At 46.0% G+C, this 26404-nt stretch overlaps 1 protein-coding gene and 3 pseudogenes across 1 annotated transcript; 3 read left to right on the top strand and 1 right to left on the bottom strand.

The window, feature by feature from the left end:
- Positions 1-1935: 1935 nt before the first annotated feature.
- LOC127770812 (uncharacterized) lies at positions 1936-4201 on the top strand (annotated as a pseudogene).
- On the bottom strand, positions 4089-7548 carry LOC127771258 (uncharacterized; annotated as a pseudogene).
- Positions 7549-19148: 11600 nt separating this feature from the next.
- Positions 19149-20946, top strand: LOC127771791 (uncharacterized; annotated as a pseudogene).
- Positions 20947-22547: 1601 nt separating this feature from the next.
- LOC127772359 (ER lumen protein-retaining receptor) lies at positions 22548-26077 on the top strand. The gene is made up of 6 exons (XM_052298393.1): positions 22548-22682; positions 23961-24226; positions 24380-24495; positions 25435-25508; positions 25602-25665; positions 25779-26077. Exons 1-6 carry the CDS (start codon positions 22592-22594, stop codon positions 25813-25815), a joined length of 648 nt encoding a protein of 215 aa, XP_052154353.1. The 5' UTR covers positions 22548-22591; the 3' UTR covers positions 25816-26077.
- Positions 26078-26404: the final 327 nt, after the last annotated feature.

Genomic DNA, 26404 nt, shown 5'->3' with positions numbered 1-26404 from the left:
CGGTAAGGGTAGGTTTAGAGGGATGTCTGGGGCAGCTTAAGAACAATGGTTGGTGGCGACAAGCTGTGTAGATGGGAGGGTGGCAGGGTGCTTGAATTAGAGGGATGATGGAGGGCAGTGGGAAGGATCAGTAGCCAGGGCAAAGGACGTCATTAGATCTGGTTGAAAGGTAGGGTTGGCAGAAGTGGATCTGGCGCTAGGAGCCACTGGATATGGGGGATGAGTAGCAGGGCGTGGGAAGCTTACCGGAGCTATTAAAGAGGGTGATGACACCCACACGGAGGAGGAGCACAAGAAGGGAGGGAAGCAGAGGTGTGTGTGGATGCGAGTCTTGCCCCGCTGCTAATGCGATGTTGGTGAGGTGGAGGAGGCGTTACAGATGGAGGCATGGCGTATTGGATTGGGCATGATTTGCGGCGACAGACTAGAGTTTGAGGAAAAGAGATAGGGTTACCTGAGTTTCACGAATCTTGATGAGATCTGAACCAAACAAAAATGAACTGATGGATAGAGAAATATCAGGCAGCTATTAATAGGTGGCCTCCAATTTAGCATACCATCATAACTTCTGTTACCTTTTCCTATGCGGTGGCGTGATTCAGTTGGATGCCCGGAAGGAGCATATCGTTCGACGACAAGCTCCGTGATCGTCGTCGCCGCCGCTGGCAGCAATGCGTCCACCACTAGGGCGAGGTCCTTGCTATGGCGGTTCTTTAGGTGCAACTTTTTCAGGTGCGGGAAGCCCGAGGAAAAGAGGCGAGCATTGACGAACCCCTACGTCAACCACGGCAGGTCCTCCAAGACAAGAATGGTGAGCATGCCCAGGTACGGCAGTGACACCGTGGACCATTTCCGCAGTGCGAGCTTCGTCATACGCAACTGATCCGACGGCATGAACCAGTAGAGCTTATGGATGACATGCGGGTATGGGGAAGCTTGCCAGAGCTGTTGAAGTGGGCGACGACAGAAGCTTGGAGGAGGAGCAGGAGAAGGTAGGGAAGTGGATGTGTATGAGGTTCTGAGTCTTGCCACGCCGCTGGCGCGATGATGGGGAGGCGGAGGAGGCAACGTGGATGGAGGCGTGGTGTGTTGAATTGGGCACGATTTGCGGTGGCGAACTGGAGTATGAGGTCAAGAGATAGGGTTACCTGATTTGCATGAATCTTGATGAGATCTGAACCAATCAAAGATGAACTGATTAATAGGTGGCCTATAATTTAGCATACCGTCCAAACATCAGTTTCCTTTTCCTACGTTAATATGTGCTTCTTTACCTCCTTTGTTCCAATTTGTGAGCACACTCCATTGGCATGTGACACACTAGCGGGTGAGTTAGTGGTTGGCCATGGTAGTGAGTGAGCTGGTGGGCGGCTGTATTGAGACATATTTAATAATTTACACTAATGTCTTCTAACTCCACGCTTTTGTTGAATCCTACATGTACAAAAGAAGTTCTAATACAAGTAAGGTGAACCCACTTTGAGATATACAAAATCACATATTTTTTACTCATTGGGTGATTGAAAATGTAAAACACATTAGTTGATTCTCCAACTATAGGAGATGTGGCAGCACCGTCAAATTAGTGTTCGGGGTAGTACGAGGGACGGGGGAGATCGAGGAGATAAGGTCGGTCCCCGGTCCTCACGCCGGAGGGGGGGGATCGGCTAAAGCTAAGGGAGGGATAGGTCTATCATATAAATGTCGTAGAAATCTTGGGGAAATACTAGCCATAAAAATGTTATTGACATTTAAGGAAAAAAAATTAGTTGCCTACTGAAGACACAACCAAAAAAATGCAAATTAGGAAAAAAACTGAAACTGCTATACTATGAAGTTAAAGGTTCTTACAGATGCAAGTTTAAGCAATGCAACTTTTACTCTACATATATCAATAAAACAACAAGCTTACCAATACCGATAGAACATAGGGTTATTGTCTTGTGAAGAGCCCAAGCTTTTATAAAATGTGTCTCCCATTTGACCGAAATGTCCCAAAGGAACACACACAAACTGGACATAGGTACACAAGTTTCTGTTGTCAAGATTTTTATTGATGACATATTAATAGCAAAGTCTATTGAGAAATCTCCATCCATAGTCGACGAAAATCAACGAAAATCAGCATGACTGCTGTCTCGAGAAAATGGCATCTGCACTAATTCTTAGAAAGAAATAGAATGCTACAAAAAAAATCCGCAACCATCACTCTGCCTCGAACAGTGACACCGATGCCGATCTCGCTCATCTCTTCGGGGCCAACCTTGTGCGCCACCTCTAGACGACAACCTGCATGGCTGATTACGAGGTGGCCGCACACATGCTTGGCGAGTGTGAGCGTAGGGTTGTCGAGGCCGAGATCTGTCTCCAAGCCAAGATCGATGCACTTCAGATGGAGTATGATTTTCTAGCCAAAGAAGTGCCAAAGAAGGAGAAAGAGGAGGTGCGCCTTGAGAAAATCATCATTGAGGCTGGTGCCCGCTTTAAGGCCATCCTTGTTGGTATTAACATGCTACAAAGAAGGAACGAGGAATTCCTTGTCGATTCACAACGCTACATGGATGAAGTTGAACCCAACCTTAAGTCTGTAATCACAGTGGTTGAAGTGCTCCAGAATATGTAGGGTGCTACCGCGCCCCACCTCCAGCCAACAATGAACATAGTTGAGGCTAACGAGGTCATCACCACTGTGCCTGCCCTAGATCTCCCTCCAGGTCTAGATCTGTGCCATCAGAAAGTGGATCTCGCTATGGAAGAAGGGAAACAACACCAAGAAGGTCAAGATGGTGAGAATACTAATATCAACTGCTGGGAAGAGGAGAAAGAGATGGTATGTACCGAAGTGCACGGCATAGCTGTGTTCCACCATGAGCCACAGTCAGATGTTGGCTATTGTGGATGAGATCACGATCCCTACCCTTTATGTGGATCTTCCCTTGGTCCTAGATCTGCACCAGCAGGAAGTTGATCTCGCTGTGGAAAAACAGCAGGAGTGCCTAGAATTTCTCGATGGCAAAAATACTGACATCAATGGCCTGGAAGAAAAGGAAGAGATGATCTGCACTGATGTGCATGGTGTGCCTGCATTTTGCCACAAACCACTGCCAGGTGTGGCCATGGCCCTAACCACAGCTTGCCCCCGTCGTGGATTTGCCTCCGGTCTTGCATTTTCACCAACAAGAAGTGGGGCTCTTTGTGCAAGAAAGGCAGGAGTGTGGGTGTAGTCAATGTGGCAAGAATACTAACATCAACACCAACAAAAATGAGGTAAGCTGCACCAATCATTCAAGTTCTTCTAGCAAGAGAAAGATGGTTGACATGGACAACATGACCATCCCACCAGTTTTGCGCAAGAGACCTCGTTGCATCAACAACTTCAAGAGCACCAAAAAAAGAGGGAGGCCATGCAAGAGTTCAATCAAGCCAGAACCAACCATATCAAATGATTTCAAATGCATTCTACAATTGCAATTGCCACTGTCGTCCACAGTTCCTGCATCCACGAATGTATCATTGTTGGATTTACCAATTATAGCCACTGTACCCCCTCCAGCTGTGATCTCGTCAAGTCCACACTTACTTTTGGAAACCGATAATCAAGAGAGAAATTGGAACAAGAGATCACTATTTTCTGAGTTGGGAAGTGTTGATTAAGAATATGGAATTGAGAGGAAAGTGCTCCCTTGCTACCATCATCTATGCAACAACCTTCTTCTTCCTTGGGGCTATCCATGGGTGGTTCTCAAATAGCTCCAGCACAAGTAGCAACTAGTTTTGCCTCTGTCCCCAATATGAGCCCACCCTTGGTTGAAGAATCAAACCAGGGAGATAAAGAAATGCAGAACGAATTATCCCATTTGCACTTGAATAATTTGATGAACCAACTTTCTTTTGATGCTTGGATGGAAGAAAGTGGGGCCCCCTTTATCAATTAGCAAGTACCCTTCTCTTTGGTGCTCCCATCCAACAGTAAAAGTGCCTCTCTCCTGTCAAAAATGGAAACCAGCTTGTGGGAGTCTCAGGAAAATATGGTTATGAGATTCATGGAAAATGTGGAGCTTTGCATGGGAGCTATTTGCGCTCTTTATCGCCAAAAGAAGCTAATGGTTGATTGACATGTGAAGAATGAACTAAGTTTACTACACTCAATGAAATTAAAGTCAGGCTTACAAGTATGTTAAATATTAGGTTTGAATGCTAGGAAGGAAAATTATTCATATTTTTACATATTATGTGCATACAATCTTGAGAAAATGGTATCCACACAAATTCTTAGATGGAAACAAAATGTTATGTCAACTATCAAACCAAAACCATTACAGTTATTCATCTGTCTAACATGCAGCCATCATCTGTAATATAACCCCATGGTCCCAAAAACAAACATTGCAACAATATGCTAAACTGAGTTTAAACAAATTCATCAATCTTTGCCTTAAAAAAAACACAAAATGTTTCTGACAAAAGGGTGTCATTATCTTATTCTAGAACAACCTCAACGTCCTCTCTGAACCAACTCCTTCCCGACAGGATCTGCCTCTTGATGCCGATCTCCTCCATTCTGCTCCAATGGCGGCGCTCTCCTCCTCCACATTCCCGCTGCCTCACGACCTCCCACTCCCACAGCCCATTGTACCTGACCTCCCCGTGCCGGAGCAGCTCGACCTGCCGCAGCGCCTTGCACGCCTTCACCACGTACCTCACGAACGCCACCTGCCCCGGCGTCCGCTCGAACCCGGCCACCACTAGCTCCCCCAGCTTCCGGTGCCAGAACGTCGCCGGCGGCCACATGATCTCTCGCCCCGGCGCCGCCGCGGCCGGCTGATCATCGGCAGTCTGTGTGGCGGTGGCAACGTGGACGTGCAGGGACTCCAGGGACGGGGCGGCCTGCAGGAGGAGGCGCGGCCACGAGACGTCCCAGGTGGGCGGCACGTCGGCGACGAGGAGCCGCCTGAGGCTGCGCAGTCGCGTGCTGACCCGCCACGGGAGGATCCACCTCTCCGGCCCGGTGAACCGGACGACGAGGCTGGCCATGCGCTCGCTGACGTGCCAGTCGAGCTTGTACTTGTCCGGCCCGGGGAGAGGGTGCTGGGCGGCGTCAACAACGATGCCGGAGTCGAGGAAGAAGCTGAGGTGGACTCGCCGGAGCCGCGGGACGTCCCTGAACAGGACCACCACCGGGTTGGTGTCGTGGATGCACGCCAGGTCTTCCAGCGCAGCGCGGCGTGGTTCAGCTGGATGCCAAGGAACGAGCAGCGCTCGACGACGAGCTCCGTGATTGGCGGCGCCGCCGCCGACGATGACGACTGCGGCGCATCCACCACCAGGGCGAGGTCCCTGCTGTGGCAGTTCTTGAGGTGGAGCTTCTTCAGGTGCGGGAAGTCCTCGGGCATGTCGGCGCCGACGACGGGCTGGAGGAAGAAGAAGTACCAGACCTTACGGCGGCGCCACGGCGCGGGCTTGATGGCGACCTCCAGCTCCTCGACACCCCACAAGCCGACGGCCGTGTTGATCAGCCGGTGGACGCAGCCGATGTGGTGGGCGTCGTTCGTGGCGAAGAACTCCACCCTGAGCCTGCTGACACGCCGGCGTCGAGGAAGCCGGTGATGGGCTCGGCCAGGCCCCGCATGACGCGGCGCTCGTATCGCGCCAGGGATGCGTCGAGCTTCCTCCCGGCGGCGTCGTCCCAGCGCCCTCCGAGGAGGGCGAGGAACTCGGCGGCGCGCGCTGGTGGTAGCCCCGCGGGAGCGCGTCGCTGACGCGGAAGTCGAGCGCCGGGAGCTCGCGTGGGAGGCGCGCCCAGTGGCGGGACAGCGCGGCGGCGCCGCGCGGAGCGGGTGTCGAGGCCGCGCATGACGATGAGCAGGAGCTCGTCGGGCAGCACGCTGAGGCGGTCGTCGCCCTCGCCACGGGACGCCGCCGCGCGCGGCAGGGCACTCCGACGCCGACGTCGTCGCGGACGAACAGCCATTGTCACCGCAACACTGACACAAGTTGCCGAAGGATTTGTATTTGAAAAAAAGTAAAAAGAAAGTTGCAGAAGGATTTGTATTTGAAAAAAATAAAAAGAAAGTTGCCGAAGGTTTCCGAATCGGTTTCGGACTCACGCCGGAGTAAGAACAATGTCGCTGACCAGCACAGTCACCTCACCCCGGAAATCATCGGTTTTCCTGCAATTCCAAGGTCACGACATTTGTTAGGACCAAATTGAATTTACTTGCAAAATACCCGTACTATTTTTTTACTCAAGACACTACCAGGCTTTTGTTAAAATTTTATACAAATATTAACGAAAAACTATACAAATTGGAGTTAAAAAAAGGGTGAACAAATTTTACAAACTTTGCAACCATTCAAGAATTGTTTGTTGCAATGAATCTTTCATCCTACAACTACGGAGAACTAATTTCTTGAACAAAGCAAATCATGCTTCCACGTCTGACCTTGTACCTTAGAAAATACAACCATTTCTCTCCTTCCAGATATGCCAACAAGAAAAATAAGAATCCTGTTACCCGTAATTTGTTACCAGATTAAACTAAGAACTTAATGTATGGTATCACTAAACAAGCAAAATGTGTTACCAACCGGTGCTAAAGATGATTTTAGTCTCGGTTTGTATTATTGAGACTAAAAATACCCATCATAAGTCCCGCATTGTGCGTCCCGGTTACACAACTGGAACTACAAAGAGTTGCCAACCGGGAGTAAAGTGACTATCCCCAGCAGTGGATCCTACTGTGATAGTTAAATATTTTTGCTTGTTCAATAACCATGTGATTTACATTGTCTAACTATAGCACACAACTAAAAGAAATTAATGATAACATCTAAAGATCACTATTTTCACTACTTTACTACTGTTAGATAGATCTCCCTCCCCTTGAGCCCAACGGCTCAAGGGGGCCTTGACCCGCGCCCTGATCGGGGGCGCCCAGCCCAATGGCTGGTGGGCCCCCGTCACACTGTTCCATATAAAGAGGGGTGGAGGACGGGACGGCACAAGACACGAGGTTCGTCGCCGCCGCCGTTCCACCCCATAAACCCTAACCGATCGAGGGGGCGCAGCCAGTGACGGGAAGTCCACCGCCGCGCCACGCCTCGTCGTCGACACCGTCGCTGCTGCAACCCTAGGGCTTAGATCGGTTCGGGGATAGACATCCACAAAGAAGAAAGAAATCCAAAGATCAAGAGAAAAGAACAGCACACGATCCGCACGGGTCGAAAAGAAAAGAGACTCACCTACCGCCGCCGCTGGCTACCGCCGACGCGCGCGGGAGTCACGTCGCCGCCGACCGTCCTTGACGCCGCGTGGAAGAGATGGAGAGGGCAGACGGCTCCCGGGCTGCAGCACGACCGCTCGATGGCGGCGCACTCACCCTCGGGCGAGTGCGCGCACCGGCGAGAGGATGTGCGGCGCCGCTGCTCGTCATCGCCCGCTCGAGCTCCGAGAGAAAAGAAGGGCCGACGCCGCGCCGCTGTGCTCGCCGGGCGCCGCATCGCTCCGCCATGCCGCTGCGCCGTGCCGCCGCAGCTAGGGTTTCGGCCGGCTAGCACGGCTAGGGTTTCGGCAGGCGGCTTGGGGGGTGGGGGTTTTTGTTTCCCCGAAAGAGGCGCCCGGCCGTCCGATCGAAAACCTAAGATCGGACGGCCAGCGATGGCTGGGCTGATTTTGGCCCAAGAGGGCGCGCGCCGGGGGCTCCTTTCCCGGCCCAGGCCTAGGTTGCGGCCTGAGGGGGGGGGGAGGGGGCACCCGCGCGCGTGAAAGGCGGCCGTGGGCCGACCGGCAAGGCCGGAATAAGTTCACTTTAGGTCCCTCGGCAGAAAGAAAAAAGAAGTTTGATGAAAGTCCCTATTCAGAAGCATTTTCAATTATGTTTAATGATTGTGATAATTTCTAAGCAATTTGAACCAACGTGAAAATTGTTTAGAGAATAGATAAATGTGAGAAATGCTTCTGAACATGTTTACAATAGAATTTTGAATTGCTTTACATGTTTTACCTCTGTTTAAATTTGAACCAACGGGAGAATTTTTATAGAGAATAAATAACATTGTTTTGTTATTGTTTATATGAATTGTTTATAGATCTTCCACTGCAAATAGATGAAATTGATGAAAATTAGTGTTTCTAAAATTAAATTTTGAACCAACGGGAGAATTTAATTTTAGGAACATTAATTGTGTGCTATGATGTTGTAATTTTCTGACCAACGTTGATAATTGCAATGTTATAGTTATGGCTCTATGTGTTATGTCTATTTTCTGCCCAACGGTGATGTAGACTTAAGACATAATATTTTTGATGTTAATTTTGTTCTCACAATATATGATTATCTTAGGTGGCTACTCCTTGATGGGTTGCATTAAAGATATTCCGACCCTGAAAGGAGATAACTACGAAGAATGGAAAAGAGAACTCGACCTTGCTTTTATCTTGGGAGAGGTGGACTAGGTGTTGACTACCCCATGTCCTATAGAACCTGCTGAAATTTTCAGAGGTGAAAAAGAGTCAGATGCTGAATGGCACAAGAGAGAGAGGGACAATGTTTCCCTCATCATGTCGTATGATATAGAACATGCGAAATGGTCCTCAGCCAACAAGAACTGTATGGCTACGGTAAAGAACACGATTGAGCCAACCATATTGGGCTCAATCCAAGAGTATGACACTGTCTCTAAGTACCTCGAAAGTATAAAGAGCCAGTTTACTGGTTCTTCAAAGTTTTATGCGACACAGCTGATAAAGCAGCTTGTGACAGAGAGGTACCATGGAGGTGGTGTAAAAGACCACATTCTTAGGATGAGCAACATGGCTTCCAAGTTGAAGCAAAAAGATTTGGGCATCTCAGATGACTTTCTGGTCCATCTGGTTATGTCCTCATTTCCAAAGAACTTTGACAACCTTGTTGTTAACTACAAAATAAGTCCAGAAAAATGGAATATTGAAGAGCTCATTTCTAATTGTGTGCAAGAGGAAAGACTCAAAGAGATCAATGGTGGCTCCATTAACCTTGTTAAAGATAACAAGGAAAAGAGCCATAGGTCACTCTCCTCAAAAAGAAAACAGCCTCAGCATCTGCCTCAACAACAACAGTTAACAGTTGAGACAGGATCAGTGTCTCCACTGCAAGAAGACAAGACATTGCAAGAAAGATCGTCCTGACTTCCTGACAGTGATCATGGCAAAGAAATGTGAGAACATTATTACATTTGTAAATGAATCTCATTATGATTGGTTATTCTAGATCCACATGGTGGATTTATTCTAGAGCAACTATTCATATGTGTAATTGTTTAAAGGGATTCCATTCAATGAAGACTACGCAAAGAACTGAAAGATCCATTAGAGTTGCCAATGGAGTTGAAGCAAAAGTTGAAGCCGTTGGAGATCTTCGCCTAGAACTCACAAATGGCTTCACACTTTTACTTCCAGATGTTTTTATGTCCCTTCTTTGCAAAGAAATAAGTGTATCCAAATTGGATTTTGATAGATATGATTGCCATTTTGGAAATGACAAATGTGAACTATGGTATAATAATGCATGTATTGGTCTTGTGTTGCAAGATTAGCTTTATTTGTTATCTCTTTTTGAGAATGTGAATGTTATGTCCTCGTTGACAAAAGAAAAGAAAGCGAACTCCTGATGTCTCATCGAAATTATGGCACTGTTGTTTAGGCCATATTTCGAGGGGGAGAATTGAGAGACTGGTTAAGAATGTAATTCTTCCTCCATTGGAGTTCTCAGTTTTAGAACAATGCATACAATGCATAGAATGCATCGGTACCCAAAACACCGTATGAGCTAAGGATCCTTCGTGTGTGGGGGAGTCCTGCAGAGGATAAAGTGTCTAACCCAAATCTTGGGAAATTGGATCCCAAAACAGATAAGATAGCTGCCATTTTATTGGCTATTCTGAAAGATCAAAGGGTCATCATTTCTACTGTCCAAACAGTTGTACAAAGTTTGTAGAAATGGGGCACGCTGTCTTCTTGGAAGACGAAATGATTAGGGGGAGCTCGGTAGTGCGAGAAATTGATCTTGAAGAGAGGCGGGTGTCTGAACCCACTCAGTCGATTCAAGAGCCTTTCTTCTCTCTACCTGCTGATGTTGTGCCTGCAATGCATGACATTGCGGTACCAACACCTGTTGTTATCTGTCGTGTGGCAGCAACAATGAATGAAAGTGAGGAACCTGTTTTACAGGATTCAATAGAAATTATTGCCACACCAGAGGAGGAACTGCAACAGTCTCATATAGATAATGTGCCAAATGAGGAGGCCCCTAGAAGGTCTGAAAGAGTCAGAAGATCGGCTATCCGTGATGAATATGAAGTTTATAATATAGAAGAGTCGCATATGGAGGATGATCCCACCTCATATGAAGAGGCCATGAGAAGCGCTCGCTCATCTGAATGGTTGGAAGCCATGAAAGATGAAATGAAATCAATGAAATTAAATGATGTCTGGGATTTAGAAGAAATTCCTAAAGGAGCCAAAACAGTAGGCTGTAAATAGGTCTACAAAACCAAATATGACTCCAGAGGGAATATAGAAAAGTGTAAAGCGCGACTTGTGGCAAAAGTCTTCACGCAAAGAAAAGGGATTGATTATAATGAGACATTTTCTCCAGTCTCTTGCAAAGTTTCCTTCGGGATTATAATGGCACTGGTGGCACATTATGATTTGGAATTACATCAGATAGATGTAAAAACGACATTTCTAAATGGTGATTTGAAGAAAAAAGTATACATGGCACAACCGAAAGGTTTCGTCATGAAAGGAAACGAAAATATGAGATGCGGTATAAAGAGATCCATTTATGGATTAAAGCAAAGCTTCGAGACAGTGCTACTTGAAGTTTGATGGAACAATAAAGAAATTTGGGTTTTTCAAGAGAATATCGAGGACAACTGTATAGATTCAAAGTTAAGAATGGGATATTCATTTTCCTAATTCTGTATGTAGATGACGTTCTACTGGCTAGTAGTGATGTCAATCTACTGCAGGAAACAAAGAAATTCTTGTCCTCAAACTTTGACATGAAAGACATCGGTGAGGCTTCATATGTTTTGGGCATAGAGATTCACCGAGATAGAACAAAGTATGCATTGGGATTTTCTCAAATGCATATATAGAAAAGGTGTTGAAGAAATTCAATATGTACAGATGCAGTGCTACACCTGCTCCTATAAAGAAAGGCGAAAAGTATGGGGCATCGCAATGTCCCAGAAATCAGTATGAGCTCAATGAAATGAAAACAAAGCCATATGCGTCAGCTGTAGGAAGCCTACAGTACGCGCAAGTGTGCACACGACCTGACTTGGCATTTGTTACCGGGTTACTTGGCAGATTTCAAAGTAATCCAGGCCTAGAGCACTGGAAATTGGTATAAAAAGTCTTGCGTGATTGCAAGGAACAAAAGGCCTCATGATGTCTTACAGAAAATCAGAATCGCTCCAGATAGTGGGGTATTCGGATTCTGACTCTGCAAAAGATAATACAAAGTCAACATCGGGATACGTGTTCACCCTGGCAGTAGGAGCTATTTCATGGAAAAGCTCAAGACAGACCATCACTGCAGGGTCTACTATGTATGCCGAGTTTATAGCATGCTATGAGGCAACGGGGCAGGTGAACTGGCTAAAGAAGTTCATACCCGGTTTAAAGGTGGTTGACAGTATTGAGAAACCACTAAAGTTATACTGCGATAGAGAACCCGCAGTAATGTACTCTAACAACAATCAGTCAAGTGGTGCTGCCAAGCACATTGACATAAAGTACTATGTTGTGAAAGACAAAGTCTGGGATGAAACAATCAGTCTCGAGTACATAAGAACATAAAGTATGCTCGCGGATCTGCTCATGAAAGGCCTACCTCTCAACATGTTCAAGGAACATGTAGCATGCATGGGTTTAAGGGAAGCCTTATGAATCCTGGACTATAGGGCCCAAAAGTTAAAGTATCTATTTCTGAATAGAGATGTGTATAGTGGCTGTCGAATCCATCGGTAATTAACCGTGACGATGAAACATGCTCTATATGTAAAACTGTGATGGAATAGAAAAAGCTAAAAGAAATAGTGAGATCAAGGGGGAGAATGTTAGATAGATCTCCCTCCCCTTGAGCCATTGGGCTCAAGGGGCTCAAGGGGGCCTTGACCCGCGCCCTGATCGGGGGCACCCAGCCCAATGGCTGGTGGGCCCCCGTCACACTGTGCCATATAAAGAGGGGTGGAGGATGGGACGACACAAGACACGAGGTTCGTCGCCGCCGCCATTCCACCCCATAAACCCTAACTGATCGAGGGGGCGCAGCCAGTGACAGGAAGTCCACTGCCGCGCCACGCCTCGTCGTCGACACCGTCGCTGCTGCAACCGCATCAACGCCATCGGCACCGAGCACATCGTCGCTGCCGTCCACGTCAAGCCCGCGACGACAACGACGATGGCCGGCTGGACTTCCTCCTCCTCAACAACGACTGGTCACAACCCTAAACCCTCTCACTCCCTCTTTGTTTATTCATCCATTGTTGTTCATCTATCCAAAGTGTTCTACCCGACTAGATCTAAACCTAGGTGATCCAATAGACAACCCTAACAACTACTAGAGAACAGAAACTTATAGCATCGAAAAATCAATATTTTCACTATTTTAAATTTAACCATATAGCATCGAAAGTTACTAGTTTACTTTAACAACACCAGAAGTTAATTTCGTTTTATAATTTAGCCACTTTTGCTGAGTAGGTGATTGAAATAAGAAGGAATTTCAATCACCTAGGCTTGGCCGTTGGATCAATGGCCAGGGCATCATCTACACCATTGGACCAAGGGAGGCACGAAGAGAGGAAAGGAAGGGAGAAGGGAGTTTGCTTATCAACCGGTGATCGGGACTTCCTTGGCAAGCCTACTCTAGCGATGCCTAAACACCAACATGCTACCTATGTATTAGCGTTCTAGGGTTGGAGCCAGCAAGATGGCGTAGGAGGGCGGTTAGAGTGGATTTAGAGGGATATTTAGGGTGGCTTATTACCTATGGTTGGCAACGGTGGCCTACGGAGATGGGAGGGTGACGAGGCACCGGAACTGCGGGTATGGAGGAGGGTGGTGGGTAGGGTCGGCGGTGGCGGCAAAGGATGTCGTCAGATCTAGTTGAAAGGTATGGTCAGTAGATCTGGATCTGGCTGTGCGAGCCACCTGAGATGGGGGATGAGAGATAGGGCGGGGAAGCTTACTGGAGTTATTGAATAGGGCGATGGCATCGGCGCAGAGGAGCAGCATGGGAAGGAATGGAGACGGAGGTGTGTGTGGGTGAGAATCTTGCCTCGCCGCCGGCACGATTTTGGCGAGGTAGCAAGAATGAAGGCGTGGCCCATTGGTGTGGGGATGATTTTGCGGCGGCGGTGTGGAGTTTGATGAGAAGGGATAGGGTTAGGGTTACCTGATTTGCACGAATCTTGATGAGATCTGAACCAATGAAAAAAGAACTAATGGTGGATAAAGAAATATCGGGCAACACATTAATAGGAGGCCTCCAATTTAGCACACCGCCCAAACTTCTGTTACCTTTTCATAGGTTAATCATTCCTTCTTTACCACTTGTTTGTTCGGGTTCACGAGCACGCACCATTGGCAAGTGACACATTAGTGGGTGAGTTTTAGAAAATATCACATATTTGCTACTCATCAGGTGACGAAAAATGTAAAGAACATTAGTTGAATATGCCCACCATCGATCCATGTGTGTGAATCACACTCTAGCTGTCCTTCTTGATCAAAGTGTCTTCTCCAACTATAGGAGATGTGGTAGAACCATTGGATTAGCATTGGGGGGTGTTATCGTGGGAGATCAAGGAGGAGAGGTCGGTCCGGGGGATTTGGTTAGAGCTGAAGAAGACGATGAGATGTCGACGGATTTGGCGGGGATTTGGGATGAGAGAGGGAGCCGCCGGTGGGCCTAGCGAATGCTTGCCGATGAGGGGAGGTGGTGGGGAGGGTGTCGGCAACCCGACAAATCAAATGTACATGACAAGGAAGGGATAGGTCTAGGATAAGTATTGCAGAAGTCTCTGAGCAACCCTAGCCATAAAAAATGTAATTTCCATTTAAGCAAAAAAAAATTAATGAATACACAACCCAAGAATGAAAATTAGGAATAACCAAAACTAAAAGTTATACCATGAAGTTGAAGGTTTTTACATATACAGGTTTAAGTAATGCAACTTTTGTAGGTGATTGATTAGCATAGCCTCTTGTTAGGCAATGGTGTAGCCTATGTGCTTGAGATCATTGATGTGCTTGAGAAGAGGATAGATGTGGTCTAAATTGCAAAAATAAAAATGTCAAAGTTTTGTACCCTAGGGTGAAAGTACACAATGAAGCTTTGACAAAGATGTCAACCTACAATTTACTCATTAATAACAAATATAAAACTTCCATCGAATGAAAGAAAGAGTTTATATTTGGATTTTGGCAAATAAATAAATAAATACACACATATCCTAGTGAATTGGAGTCCTGTCCACAGAGATTGTGTGTGTTAGATGCAAACAGCACACATACAAGGGTTGTGGAAAGAATTGAGTAATTATGGCCATCAAAGTGTAACTGACATTTGTAGGCAACATATATATATATATATATATATATATATATATATATATATATATATATATATATATATATATATATATATATATATATATATATATATATATATATGCATGATAAATACACAATCCAAAAACACAAATTAGGAAACTTCGAAAGTAAAAGTTTTACCACGAAGTTGTGTGGCATCCTGGCCCAATTAGGACCGATGGGGACATCGGGTCCTTTGGGGGGGGGGGGGTTGACATCCTGACTCCTGACTCAATTAGGATGTGGCATGTATGGCCCATAAGAGCTATTGGCATCAACAGCATGTTTAGTACCATAGTGTTAGTTCAGCAAGGGTGACCTTTTAAGTAGGCCTGCCCGTTGGTTGGATTGGACTGCGCGGTTATGAAGGGCGGGCAGTTACAAGTTGAAGCTTTCTTATACGCAAGTTTGAGTTATGTAACTTTTAGGTGATTAATTAGCCATATCTATCCTCTCCTACGACAAAGGTGCAACATGCATGTACACAGGTGGGAGGTTCATTGGCATGCACGAACCATTGTACTCGAGGTCATTGATGTGCTTGCAGTTGAGGCAGTCCAAATTGTCGAAAAGGGAATCTCCTTCAGGAGTTCGCATCACATAGTGGGCTTTGGCTTCTATCTATTTAGTGGAAGGAGCCATCCCTATTTGTGGCATTAATTTGAGCTGCACATCGTATGTTGGAAACAAAAATAACCACATTAATAGCAGGTCAAGCAGCATAAAAGAAGACCTCTGACCACATGTTTGTTGAAGAATGAGCTGGTGACTAGTAGCTAGGCAATGGCTTGGTTAAGGCAACATAACCCATCAGAACCGATTGTGTTTCTTCCTCAAAGAATAAACTCTGAGTTGTTTTTAGCTTGGAACAACTTATTAGCTCGGGGGTGAATTAAAAGGTCCACCCAAACTCTCCTCCAAAAGGGAGTTAAGATACTGGATGGTCTAAGCCAAGAATAGGAACAAAGCAAGGCCTCATACTAATGCAAGGACTGCTTGCAAGCTAATTCGGAAATGAAAAATAGGCTACCGAAAGAACAAGAGATTTCACACTCACACTTGCATATGTGCACTGACCAAAACATTCAACTCAGTACCACACTGTCGGATATCATTGGTCCTCCTACAATTGCATGGTCGCAATATTTGTTAGAAAAATTTGCTCAAGACAATATTTGTTGAAACATCTTATTAAAGATAACTATTTTAGACCTATAGCATCAAAAGTTACCGGTTCACTTTAATAGTACCGAAAGTTGTATCCGTTGCTATTCATTAGGTGATTGAGCCTTGATTGTTGTATGAAAATGCAATAGGCAGGGCACAATCTTCAACCTTGGACCAGGGGAGGCAAGTAGACTTGAAGAGAGAAAATGAGAGGGAGATGGTGATCTGACCGGTGACAGAGACTTCCTTGGCGAGCCTCTGTGCTGGTGACTCCCGAACCTCGTCATGCTGCCTACGGATTAGCACTCACGGGTTGGAGGCAGTGCGTGGGGGCAATGAGGTGATAATTATGGCTTTGAAGGGGTGACTAGGGTGGTGGAAGATTGACGGTGGGCAGTAGAGACAGGAGGGCAACGAGGCACTAACAATGATGATAGAGCTATCGGGGTGGAGGAGGGCGGTGGATGGAGTCGGCAGTGTAAGCAAAAGACATCGTGTGAGGAAGCAGTGTTGGCGGTAGTGGATCCAGTGGCACGAGCTATCAAAGATGGGAAAGGAGAGGCGGGGCAGGCGGAAGCTTGCTGGAGTTGTTGAAGTGGGCAACAACGCTAGCACAGAGGAGGAGCATGAGAAAGAAGCTGAGGAGGGGAGAGGGGGGTGGAGGGAGGCAAAGAGTGTGCGGCCACGAGTCTCCTCTTGCCACTAGCATGATGCTGGCGAGGCAGAGGAAGCAACATGATGGAGGCGCGGCACGATGGATTTGGTGCGATTTGCGGCAATGGACTGTATGGGAAGGAGAAGAGATATGGTTACCTGATTTGTAAAAATCATGATGAGATTTTTACCGTTCAAAAATCGATTGATCAATAGAGAAATATCAAGCAACTAATTGATAAGTGGGCCCGAATTTAGCATACCATCCAAACTCAAACTTCTGTTACCTCTTCCTACGTACCCTTTGCCTTCTTTATCTCCTTCTCTCTCCTAGTTAACGAGCACACAACAACAACAAGTGACCTACTCCAGTTAACAAGCACACATCAACGGCAAGTGATGTATTACATATTGGGTGGGTTAGAGGTTGGTTGTGGCATTGACCAAGCTAGTGGATGGCGACGATTGGTCAAGCTCAAGAACATTACTAGGTCAAGCTCCAAGTCAGCAGCATCCACGCAAGATGTTGGGCCACAACTTGAGAACCACACAAAAGAATTTTCTTAGGATTCATGTGAATCAAAATCCTCCACGCAGAGCACTAGCGCTAAGATCACAAACCTCACAAGAACAACCGTATAAGTGTTTTGGCAATATTAATTTGAGCAATCCCGACCATGAAAGTTATATATAACTAACATTTAACCAAAAAAAATATTTTCTTGATGAATACCACAATAAAAAATACATAAGTTTGGGAAAACTAAAAGTAAAAGTTATATTGTGAAGTCGGTATTTTTATATCTATACATTTTTGTTTAAGTTATGCAACTTTTAGGTGATTAATTTTCCATATCTACCCACTCCTTAGACAAAGGTGTAACATGCGCATAGGTGGGGAATTCATCGGCATGCAGGAGACGTAATGCTCGATGTTATTGATGTACTAGAGGATTGAGGCGATCCAAATTGCCAAACCCTATTCATGGTAAAGAGTGGATCCACCAGCCCGCTAATTCCAATTTTAATTTGCCAACTACTTCTTTTATCGCTTTATTTTGAGCCACTGATCCTACCCTAGAAACTCTGAGTTTTATAGCTTTGTATCGCTTAATTCAGGGAGAATTAAAAGATCCAAGCGGACTCACCTCTAAAAGGAAGTTAGGATAGAAAGAAAGATAGAATCAGTGGATGATTTAAGCAATAGCAGGAACAAAACAATACCCATGCCGATGCAAGGACACCTTGCAAGCTAATTCAGAATGAAAGAAGGCCACCGAAAGAGCACAATGGAATCCACACTGATCCCCTAGGGGGAGTTGTATTATTGTAAATCTCTCTTAAGAAACATCGATAGATGATAATGCGAAAGGGTGTCGTTGCCTTGTCTAGGTGGGCGGGCTGAATGGATGAGTGAAACATGCCACGGTGTGTGGACTGTGGAATATCCCGTCTAAATTCACTTCAAGGTGTAGCTGAGCTGTTCCTCGAGTACCTTTTCTCAAGCACAATTCAGAGATTGAGCACAATTTAAACGTCCGAAATGATACAAACAGGTGGAAAGAGAGATTCCAACTGTTGTTAAAGAAAAAAGAGTAAAGTGTACAGACAATCTCTAAACTTATGTGTGTCACATCTAGATCATTGAACTCTCAAATGTATTTTTGGTCCCTAAACTTATCCTAGGTGCCTTGTAGATCCAAAGAGGATCTAACTCACTCCGTGGATGGATGTGACATGCCACTATGTCATCTATGTATTAGTGCAACCCACATGTCAATCACATAAAAAAAAGAACATCTTTCCTCCTCCCCCTCTCCCCTAATCTCCATTGACATAGCATGACAAGATGTTTTCTAATTCAATTTTTATTCTATGGATTGATTTGTAGGCGTTATCATGACATACTACATAGTAGCATAAAATGGATTGTAGCCTGTTGGGATCCTTATAGCACCTATAACAATTTCAAAAACCCAAAAAATGTATTTTAATAGTTTGGGCAACTGGATAATACACTTATACAAGTTTAGAGATTACTTCACCCAAAAGGAAACATGTAAAACCGATTACCAATCTATACGTACCAGGGACGAATCCAAATACAAGGTATGTGACACACAGGACACAGGGTAAGGCTTAAATTTTCATTAGTGATAGCTCGTATTAGCATGTAAATAGAGTATTATATCTATAATTAATAGGTACAGGACACCCGGTAATTTGCATTCTGAATTCGCCCTTGATAAGTATGTAGTCCATGGTGGAAGTACACACTGAAATTTTTGCAAACATGACCCAAACTATAATTCACTTGTTGATAGCAAATACTCCCTCTGTGGCTGTGGCTCTGTCCCATAATATAACGGATTTTGACTTTTTCTTGCAGTGTTTGACCATTCGTCTTATTTAAAAAATTTTGAAATTATTATTTATTTTATTTGTGATTTACTTTATTATCTAAAGTATTTTAAGCATAACTTTTTATTTTTTATATTTTCACAAATTTTTTAAATAAGGCGAGTGATCAAATAGCATAAGAAAAAAAAATCAAAATCCCTTATATTATAGGGCGAAGGGAGTATCAATCTAAAACTTCCATCTAATCAGATTAACAGATTTTGTTCGGACATTTTGTTCTCAAAATCGAAATCATAGAAATCCACGCGAGAGAATTCTGTTGGGAGGCATCCACGCGAATCGGAGTCGTCCGCACGAAGACGGAGATTTGGTCCTGCACTCTACTCTAGATCGCAAAACCGCACGTACGGAACCCCGCGGCCATGGCTGCGCCCGCGGGCAACGTCGAGACCCCTCCTCGCCGCCGCGTGCGCCGCCGCATCGCCGCCGCCGCGGCCGATGACGGCGGCGAGGTCGACGACGATGGCCTCAGCGTGCTGCCCGACGAACTGCTCCTCGTCATCCTGGGCCGGCTCGACACGCGCACGGCGCTCGCCGCCGCCGCGCTCTCGCGGCGCCTGGACCGCCTCGCGCGAGAGATCCCCGCGCTCGAGTTCAGCGTCCGCGACGTGCTCCCGCCGCGCTACCACGCCTGCGTCCGCGCGCGCCGTGGCGCCGCCGCCGCCGCGGACGCCAGGAAGCTCGACGCGGCGATCGGCCGGTGCGAGCGCCGCGCCATCCGCGGGTTCGCCGACTGCGTCAGCGCCTTCATGGAGCCGCGCGTCGCCGTCGCCCCGCGCCGCGCCAGGAGGCTCCGGCTCGAGTTCTTCGCGGCGCGCAGCACGGGCTTCGTTGATGACCTGATCGCCACGGCGGTCGGCGCGTGGGGCGTCGAGGACCTCGACATCACCGTCGTCAAGCCGGCGCTGGTCGAGCAGGGCCCCTGCTACGCCTTCTGCTTCCCCGACCACCGCCTCAGCGCGGAGTCGCTCCGGTCGCGCATCCGCAGCCTCGCCGTGTCCAACTGCTTCCTCCCGCCGCCGTCCGAGCTCCGGCACTACGCCGCGCTCGCCAAGCTCGTCCTGCAGGACACGCACCCGAGGACGCCCCTCGCCTTCTACCGCCAGGTGCTCGACGCGTGCCCGCAGCTCAGGGCGCTCCACCTCCGCCGCTGCGGCGCGCCGTGGTACGCTGCGCTGGTGGTCGACGGGATGCCGGAGCTCCGCGAGCTCGTCGTGGACGGCTGCGGCTTCCACACCGTCGACCTGCGCGCGGCGCCGGCGCTGGAGCGCGTGGCGTGCGTGGACGGCCCCGTCGCGCTCGCCTTCGGCGGCGCCCCGCGCCTCGCCCGCCTCAGCCTCACCTACGCGCTCGACGACCGCCTGATGCTCGTCCGGAACTGGAGGCTCTCCGGCCTCCTCGGCGACGCCCCGGCGATGGCGGAGCTCCTCGTCCGCTTCACCGGCGAGCCCAGGTGGATGACCTCGGGCCCGCTCCGCTCGCCGCTGCCCGGCCTCCGCAGGCTCGTCGTCGCCGACATGCCGTCCAACTGGGACGTGTCGTGGCCGCGCGTCATCCTCGAGGCGGCGCCATGCCTCGAGGTCCTCCACATCCACGTCCAAGAAGAAGAAGACGACGACGCCGGGACAACGGCGGCGGCGGCGGCGGAGATACCATGGCCGCCGGTGGAGAGCGCGCGGCACGAGCCCTCGCGGAGCTGGCGGTGGTGGGGTTCGCCGAGACGCGGGGTCAGGTCGGGTTCGTGAGGCACGTGGTGGAGGCGTGCGTGGCGCTGCGGCGCGTCGTGCTGGTGAGGCGCGGGCGCGTCGTGGTCGGCGGCGAGGGGCGGTACTGGGACTGGAAGCTGGTGGCGGCGGAGGCGGCGGCGGCGGTGGCGCCGCGTGAGGGGGAGGTGGGAAACGGCGGCGGCGGAGTGGAGCGAGGTGGAGAAGATGGTGATACGGAGCCAGGTGAAGAGCGCGTCGAGGCCTGACGTGGAGGTGTTCATTGGATGACGTATGCTATCACGAGTCCACAACCACTTTTTTGACCTAGTGCCGATTGTATGCGTAATTGCGTATAAAGGGTGTATATGATATTTTCACATCTAAAATCTTAAAATTGCTTATTTGGGCTCGTTTTGAAGCTTATCTATTAAATGACCCTACTTTTTTAGTTTGCTTATTTGGTCCTGTTTTTCAAGAACAAATACCCTGTCTGACCCTATTTCCACTACAACGTTACGGTTTCATTTTTTTTAAAAAAAATATAATTATTATTTGTAATGACCAAACTACCCTCAAACTCTATCCATTCCCTCCCCCTCTCTCGTATTCCAGTTGAGGCGGCGGCGCACGGAGGGAACGAGCCGGCACGGCCACTCATGGAGGGAGGTAGCGGCTGCGGCAGAGGGACCGGACCCGCGGCAACGCGTGTGCGGAGGAGGCGGCGCGCGTAGAGAAAGGAGCGGCGACGACGGCGGCGGCAGCCTCTCTCCCACGTGCTGGCGACCTCCGGCGCGGCACAGGGCACCATTCCGTCCCTCCATGGGCGCGCCGTCACTGCTCGTCCTCTGCACGCCGGCCTGCTTCCTCCGCGCGCGTGATGCCGCCACCCACCCTCCACACATCGGCGAGCTCCTTTGCCACACAGGGCGCCGCTCCCTCCCACCCCGCGCCCCGGCCTCCGTCTTCCTCTGTTTGAGCACCGCTGCTGGGTCGGCCGCGATGACGACGATGCTATGGCAAAGAGGATGGGTGGTTCACAAATCCAAAATTTTGTTATATTTTATTTATATTTTTTTATAAAGTAGAGTCAAATAAGCAAGGGTAGAAGGGGCATTTTTCGCTCCAATTGACACGGTTACATGCCCTTAACGGAATAGGGTCAGATTGTATCTTCAATTTTGAAAATAATGGTCAAATAAGCAAAGTTGAAAGTAGTTAATCCTCAAAATAGGGTCAAATGCACAATTCCCCCAAAATCTTATTATTGTGTGTGAGGCAAAGGTCCGATTGGTTGGTAACTGAAGGTGGGTTTTGATAGGAGGTTTTAGGTGGATAGGACATGACGACACTTTTTTTATTATTGTTTATTATCTCTGTCCCAAAATAAATTCATTTTTCACACATCTCACACATACCAAAAGACTAAAATACTCATATTTTATCCAATCTCAATACAATTATTTTTTACTTTATCTACTTCCAATATAAGTATTCTTTGTTTTCACAAATTTTGATGCAATAATTACTAAAATAATAAATTTATTTTAAGACAAATGAGATGAGTAAAAAAAAACTTAATATGAATAGGAGGAAATAATTGATAATCCAACCTTTGCTTCAACCATACTCCAGTTGTACCAAATTTTAGATCTCACTGTCCATCGCTGCCCGAAGACAAATCGTGTCCACGGCGGAATCACCAAGCGGACGGCCGATAAATCGCCGACGATTTGATCCGACGGCTGGTAAATGCTCAAGCGCGACTCATCTCCCCCCAACCTTCTAAAGGCTTTTAACTATTTGTCACTTTTAGATTTGGTAAATAACTATTTTGCCACCCCCTATCTCAATAACATGTGGATCCATATGTGTCTATGACATATAGATTCAGTGGTAAAAAATTAATTGCCATATCTAAATGTGGCAAATGGTTAAATATCTCTCTCAAGGCACGAGGTAAGGCACGAGGTGGGATCTCACGGCCTCATCGGCGGGCGAGATGAACGCCTTCAGGCTCGCCGGGGACATGACGCACCTCATGAGCGTCCTCGTCCTCCTGCTCAAGATCCACACCATCAAGTCCTGCGCCGGTGAGTGACTGACCAGCCGACTGGCGCCTGCTTAAGATGCATTTTTTTTTTGACTGTATTGAGTCCTGGATTGGTTGCCAGCAGCTCAAGAAAGGTAGAGTTCTGGATCTTGGGGGGAAATAGGGGACGCTAGCACAATGCTGTTTAGTGAGGGCTAAGATTGGTGGTGCTAGCTTGTGGATGGATTCTGAGGCTTTAGAGACTAGAAGTTGAGAGGGTTTGAGGAAATGAGGGAATTAATCTTGGCTTTTTGGATGCAATTGGAAAGGTTAAGATGTAGGTTTGGTAGTTTGTACATTTGAGGCTGGATCCTGGAGGAAATGTTGGATCTTGGCTTGCTCTGGTAACGGCGGTGGCGTTGCATAAGGGACTATGCTTTTCGGAAGATTTCAGTGATATTGCCACTCCATTGTTTTGCTAAAATTAGAGATTGGTAGGTTAGATTCTCTGGAAAATTTGAGGACAATGTTGTGTTGTTTATGTTTCGTAACGCACTTTTGTCCACTTATTGATTGTTATTGTGTTAAAACCAAAGTGGTATCATATATGGGGACCTGTCCTGGTCATTTGCATTTGTGTTTCTTAAGGATCCCATGTACAGAAAATTTTCATGTCCTGGTTCAATTATATCTGTCCCCAAGGGGCCACATGACATAAAATTTTCATATCCTGGTTTTTTGTTGTGAAATGATAGATCAGGTATATGCGGATTTATCACATGGAACGGTAAAGGTATTGAACTTGTCATGTATCCATTTGCATTTTTTTCATTTTTGCTACTCAAAACTTTTTATATATGTTTCATAATTTGAAGGAACTAAACTTGTAATAGTTTGTCCATTAAAGAAGCCTTTTGCTGGTCACTACTCACTAGTCAGACCCGATTTAACTGCTTGCACATCATGGGTGTCATGTTTGTGGTTCGTATGTAAGAGGCCCTCTCTTAGAATTACTGCAGTGCTGTACCGCTTTTAAATTATGTTAGCGTGTGTCAGCGTGCAGCCAAGTAATTTACGAATTGTATTCATAGAACCAGAACATTGAATGGCTAAGATTATGTGTTGCTCCAGAATTTAATAATAATGAGTTAGTGAATTCCAATAATGTGGTTGCTCTCATAAGTGCAGTAAAAGGAATACCATCATTCCTGTAATTTTCAATTTTTCCCTTGTAGACACATTAGATTTTGGAGGATGCTTGTTTTGAACAATGTCTGTATCACTCACTCAAGAAGTATCATGAACAGAAAATCAATTTTTAATTTCTTTTTTCTTGTAGGTGTTTCCTTGAAAACACAAGAGCTATATGCTCTTGTTTTCGCCACTCGCTACTTGGATATATTTACAGACTTTATATCCCTATACAATACAGTCATGAAGATGATTTTCCTGGGTAGCTCATTCTCAATTGTTTGGTATATAAGGCGCCACAAGATGGTCCGCAGATCATATGATAAGGATCACGATACATTTCGACATCAATTTCTTGTTCTACCATGTTTTCTTTTGGCCTTGCTTATACATGAGAAGTTCACTTTTAGGGAGGTACTTCATCGAATCAACTTCTTGAAGTTGTAGAAAATATAAGCTTCCAATGATAATTTATCTCAGCTTTTAGGTCTGAATTGATATATTCCCCTTTAGTTTTATTACTTCTATAAGTTATGACCAAGCTTTTTTCGGGTTTATCCGAATTAGGTGATGTGGACGTTTTCCATTTATCTGGAGGCTGTTGCAATTCTTCCTCAACTTGTACTACTACAGCGTACACGGAACGTTGATAATTTAACAGGGCAATATGTGTTCTTCCTAGGGTAAGTTTTGAATATGGATACCATTTTCTTTTGAGAAAACACAACTTTCAATATTTTCTGATCCATCTCTGAAGCGATTAAACCCCAATTGTTGTTTGTGTCTTGTTGATGTTAGTTGTGCTCAAAATATAGTCCACATTTAAGCAATGAGCACATAATCTTTCATCTTAATTATTCTTTCAGGCTCCTAAGTTCAACATAGTTGAGCACTGATCATTTTGCATTATCATGTTAAGTTTTTTGTTTACCCTTTCCAATGATTTAGCTGTTTTTCTTCCATGGATAATAAGATGCATATGCAACGTTAACAGTTCGAAATTTTCAAATGATGTGCACCATAATGTATTCCATTGTCACCTATTTAAATAAGGGCATGTGTTGTTAAAGATATTTCAGACTTGAATGGTGTGTCTAATGTCTACTGTTTTTTTAGTCAATGAGAAACATGGTCATTGGAAATAGATTCATACCAAATATGGTTTCAGTAAGACAAAATCCTAAAGTAATCAGCATTGTATCAACATGGTGACTATGTTGCAAAGTAACCATTTTTTTTCCAGGTTCAGAGAACTTCTGTGGAGAACATGTGATGTAACATGAAACTGTCCCCTTTTGTCATTACTATAATTTGTTTCTCCATTCATCTTTTTGGTCAGTTTGATTGATGGAATCGATTGTCCCTATTTGTGCTTCTACTCCACATGCTAGTGCTTGCAAGGATTTTCTTTTTTGACATTTGACTTGTATATCATCACATTGTCCTTGTTAGAGATAGCCAGGCCAGAAATTCAGAAACATGTACACATTATAAGTTTACGCAGTGCACTTTATCCATTTCATTTTCAGATTCTATGCACCATTATTCTCCATTGGAAGTCAGTATGTTCTTTAGTTAGAAATCTTGACGTTTTCATTTTTGCATTGATTGACATGATGCAGCGCATACCGAGCATTATACATCCTCAACTGGGCCTACCGCTACTTCACTGAGCCACACTATGTGCATTGGATAAGTATGTCATATCTAGATTGCGTTATTCTGTATTTAACTTAATATATATGCATTGGGAGCAATCTACAACAATTTATGTGTGTTTCTTAAACAGCCTGGATATCGGGATTCGTGCAGACATTGTTGTATGCAGATTTCTTCTATTATTACCTCAATAGGTAAGCAATCTGCCTTTAATTTCTCACTATTTCCATTTAATGAAATTTCATATCGCAATGTTGCACCAAGTCTTCTAGCAATAACTAATAAACAATACCGGGCATTTTTGCAGTTTGAAGAACAATGTGAAGCTCACCCTACCAGATTGACAACTCAACTAATAATTGTAACTTTTGGTGTTGTATCATCTGAAATGTGGGTGGCTTGGCATGTCCAACCAGAAAAAACAAAGATCAGGAAAAAAATGGTTTTCATACAGTTCTGAGAGGTGTGACAACAGAAGAGTGCAGTAGCATATGTTGAAATTGTGGTGTGCTCCATTATGAGGAAACCGCAGATGTTTATGTTGTACATTTGAAAATCTTGTAGATGATACACTGTAAATTAAAGAGATAATTGCCCATTGCACTATGGAGATGAATATTACTCTGGGTGATCAGTTGTTTGTCAGGAGAACCTTGAAACTTTTAAGACAGTATGTGTGACTCTTTCTACAGCATTGCCATGAGCTGCTATTGTTAAACTCTTTGTCATCATTTTGATCAGCCTAAAATTTAAATCGTAAAATCCAGGACTTTCTAGAGCAATGTGATGTGCATGTTTAGTTTGAAGAGATCCTATAGTGACAGTTCACAAAAATCATATATGCAATTGTTGGAGCTGTGACTTGTCAGTAGCATCCAATTTTGAAATGTTGTTTGAATAAATTCAGTACTTTGTTTTTTGTCACTTCTGCCA

This window comes from Oryza glaberrima, chromosome 4 (assembly GCF_000147395.1).
Source record: "Oryza glaberrima chromosome 4, OglaRS2, whole genome shotgun sequence".
Taxonomy (NCBI): Eukaryota; Viridiplantae; Streptophyta; class Magnoliopsida; order Poales; family Poaceae; genus Oryza; species Oryza glaberrima.
Note: the sequence above shows the minus strand (reverse complement) of the source record. Positions and strands in the feature narration are given on the sequence as shown.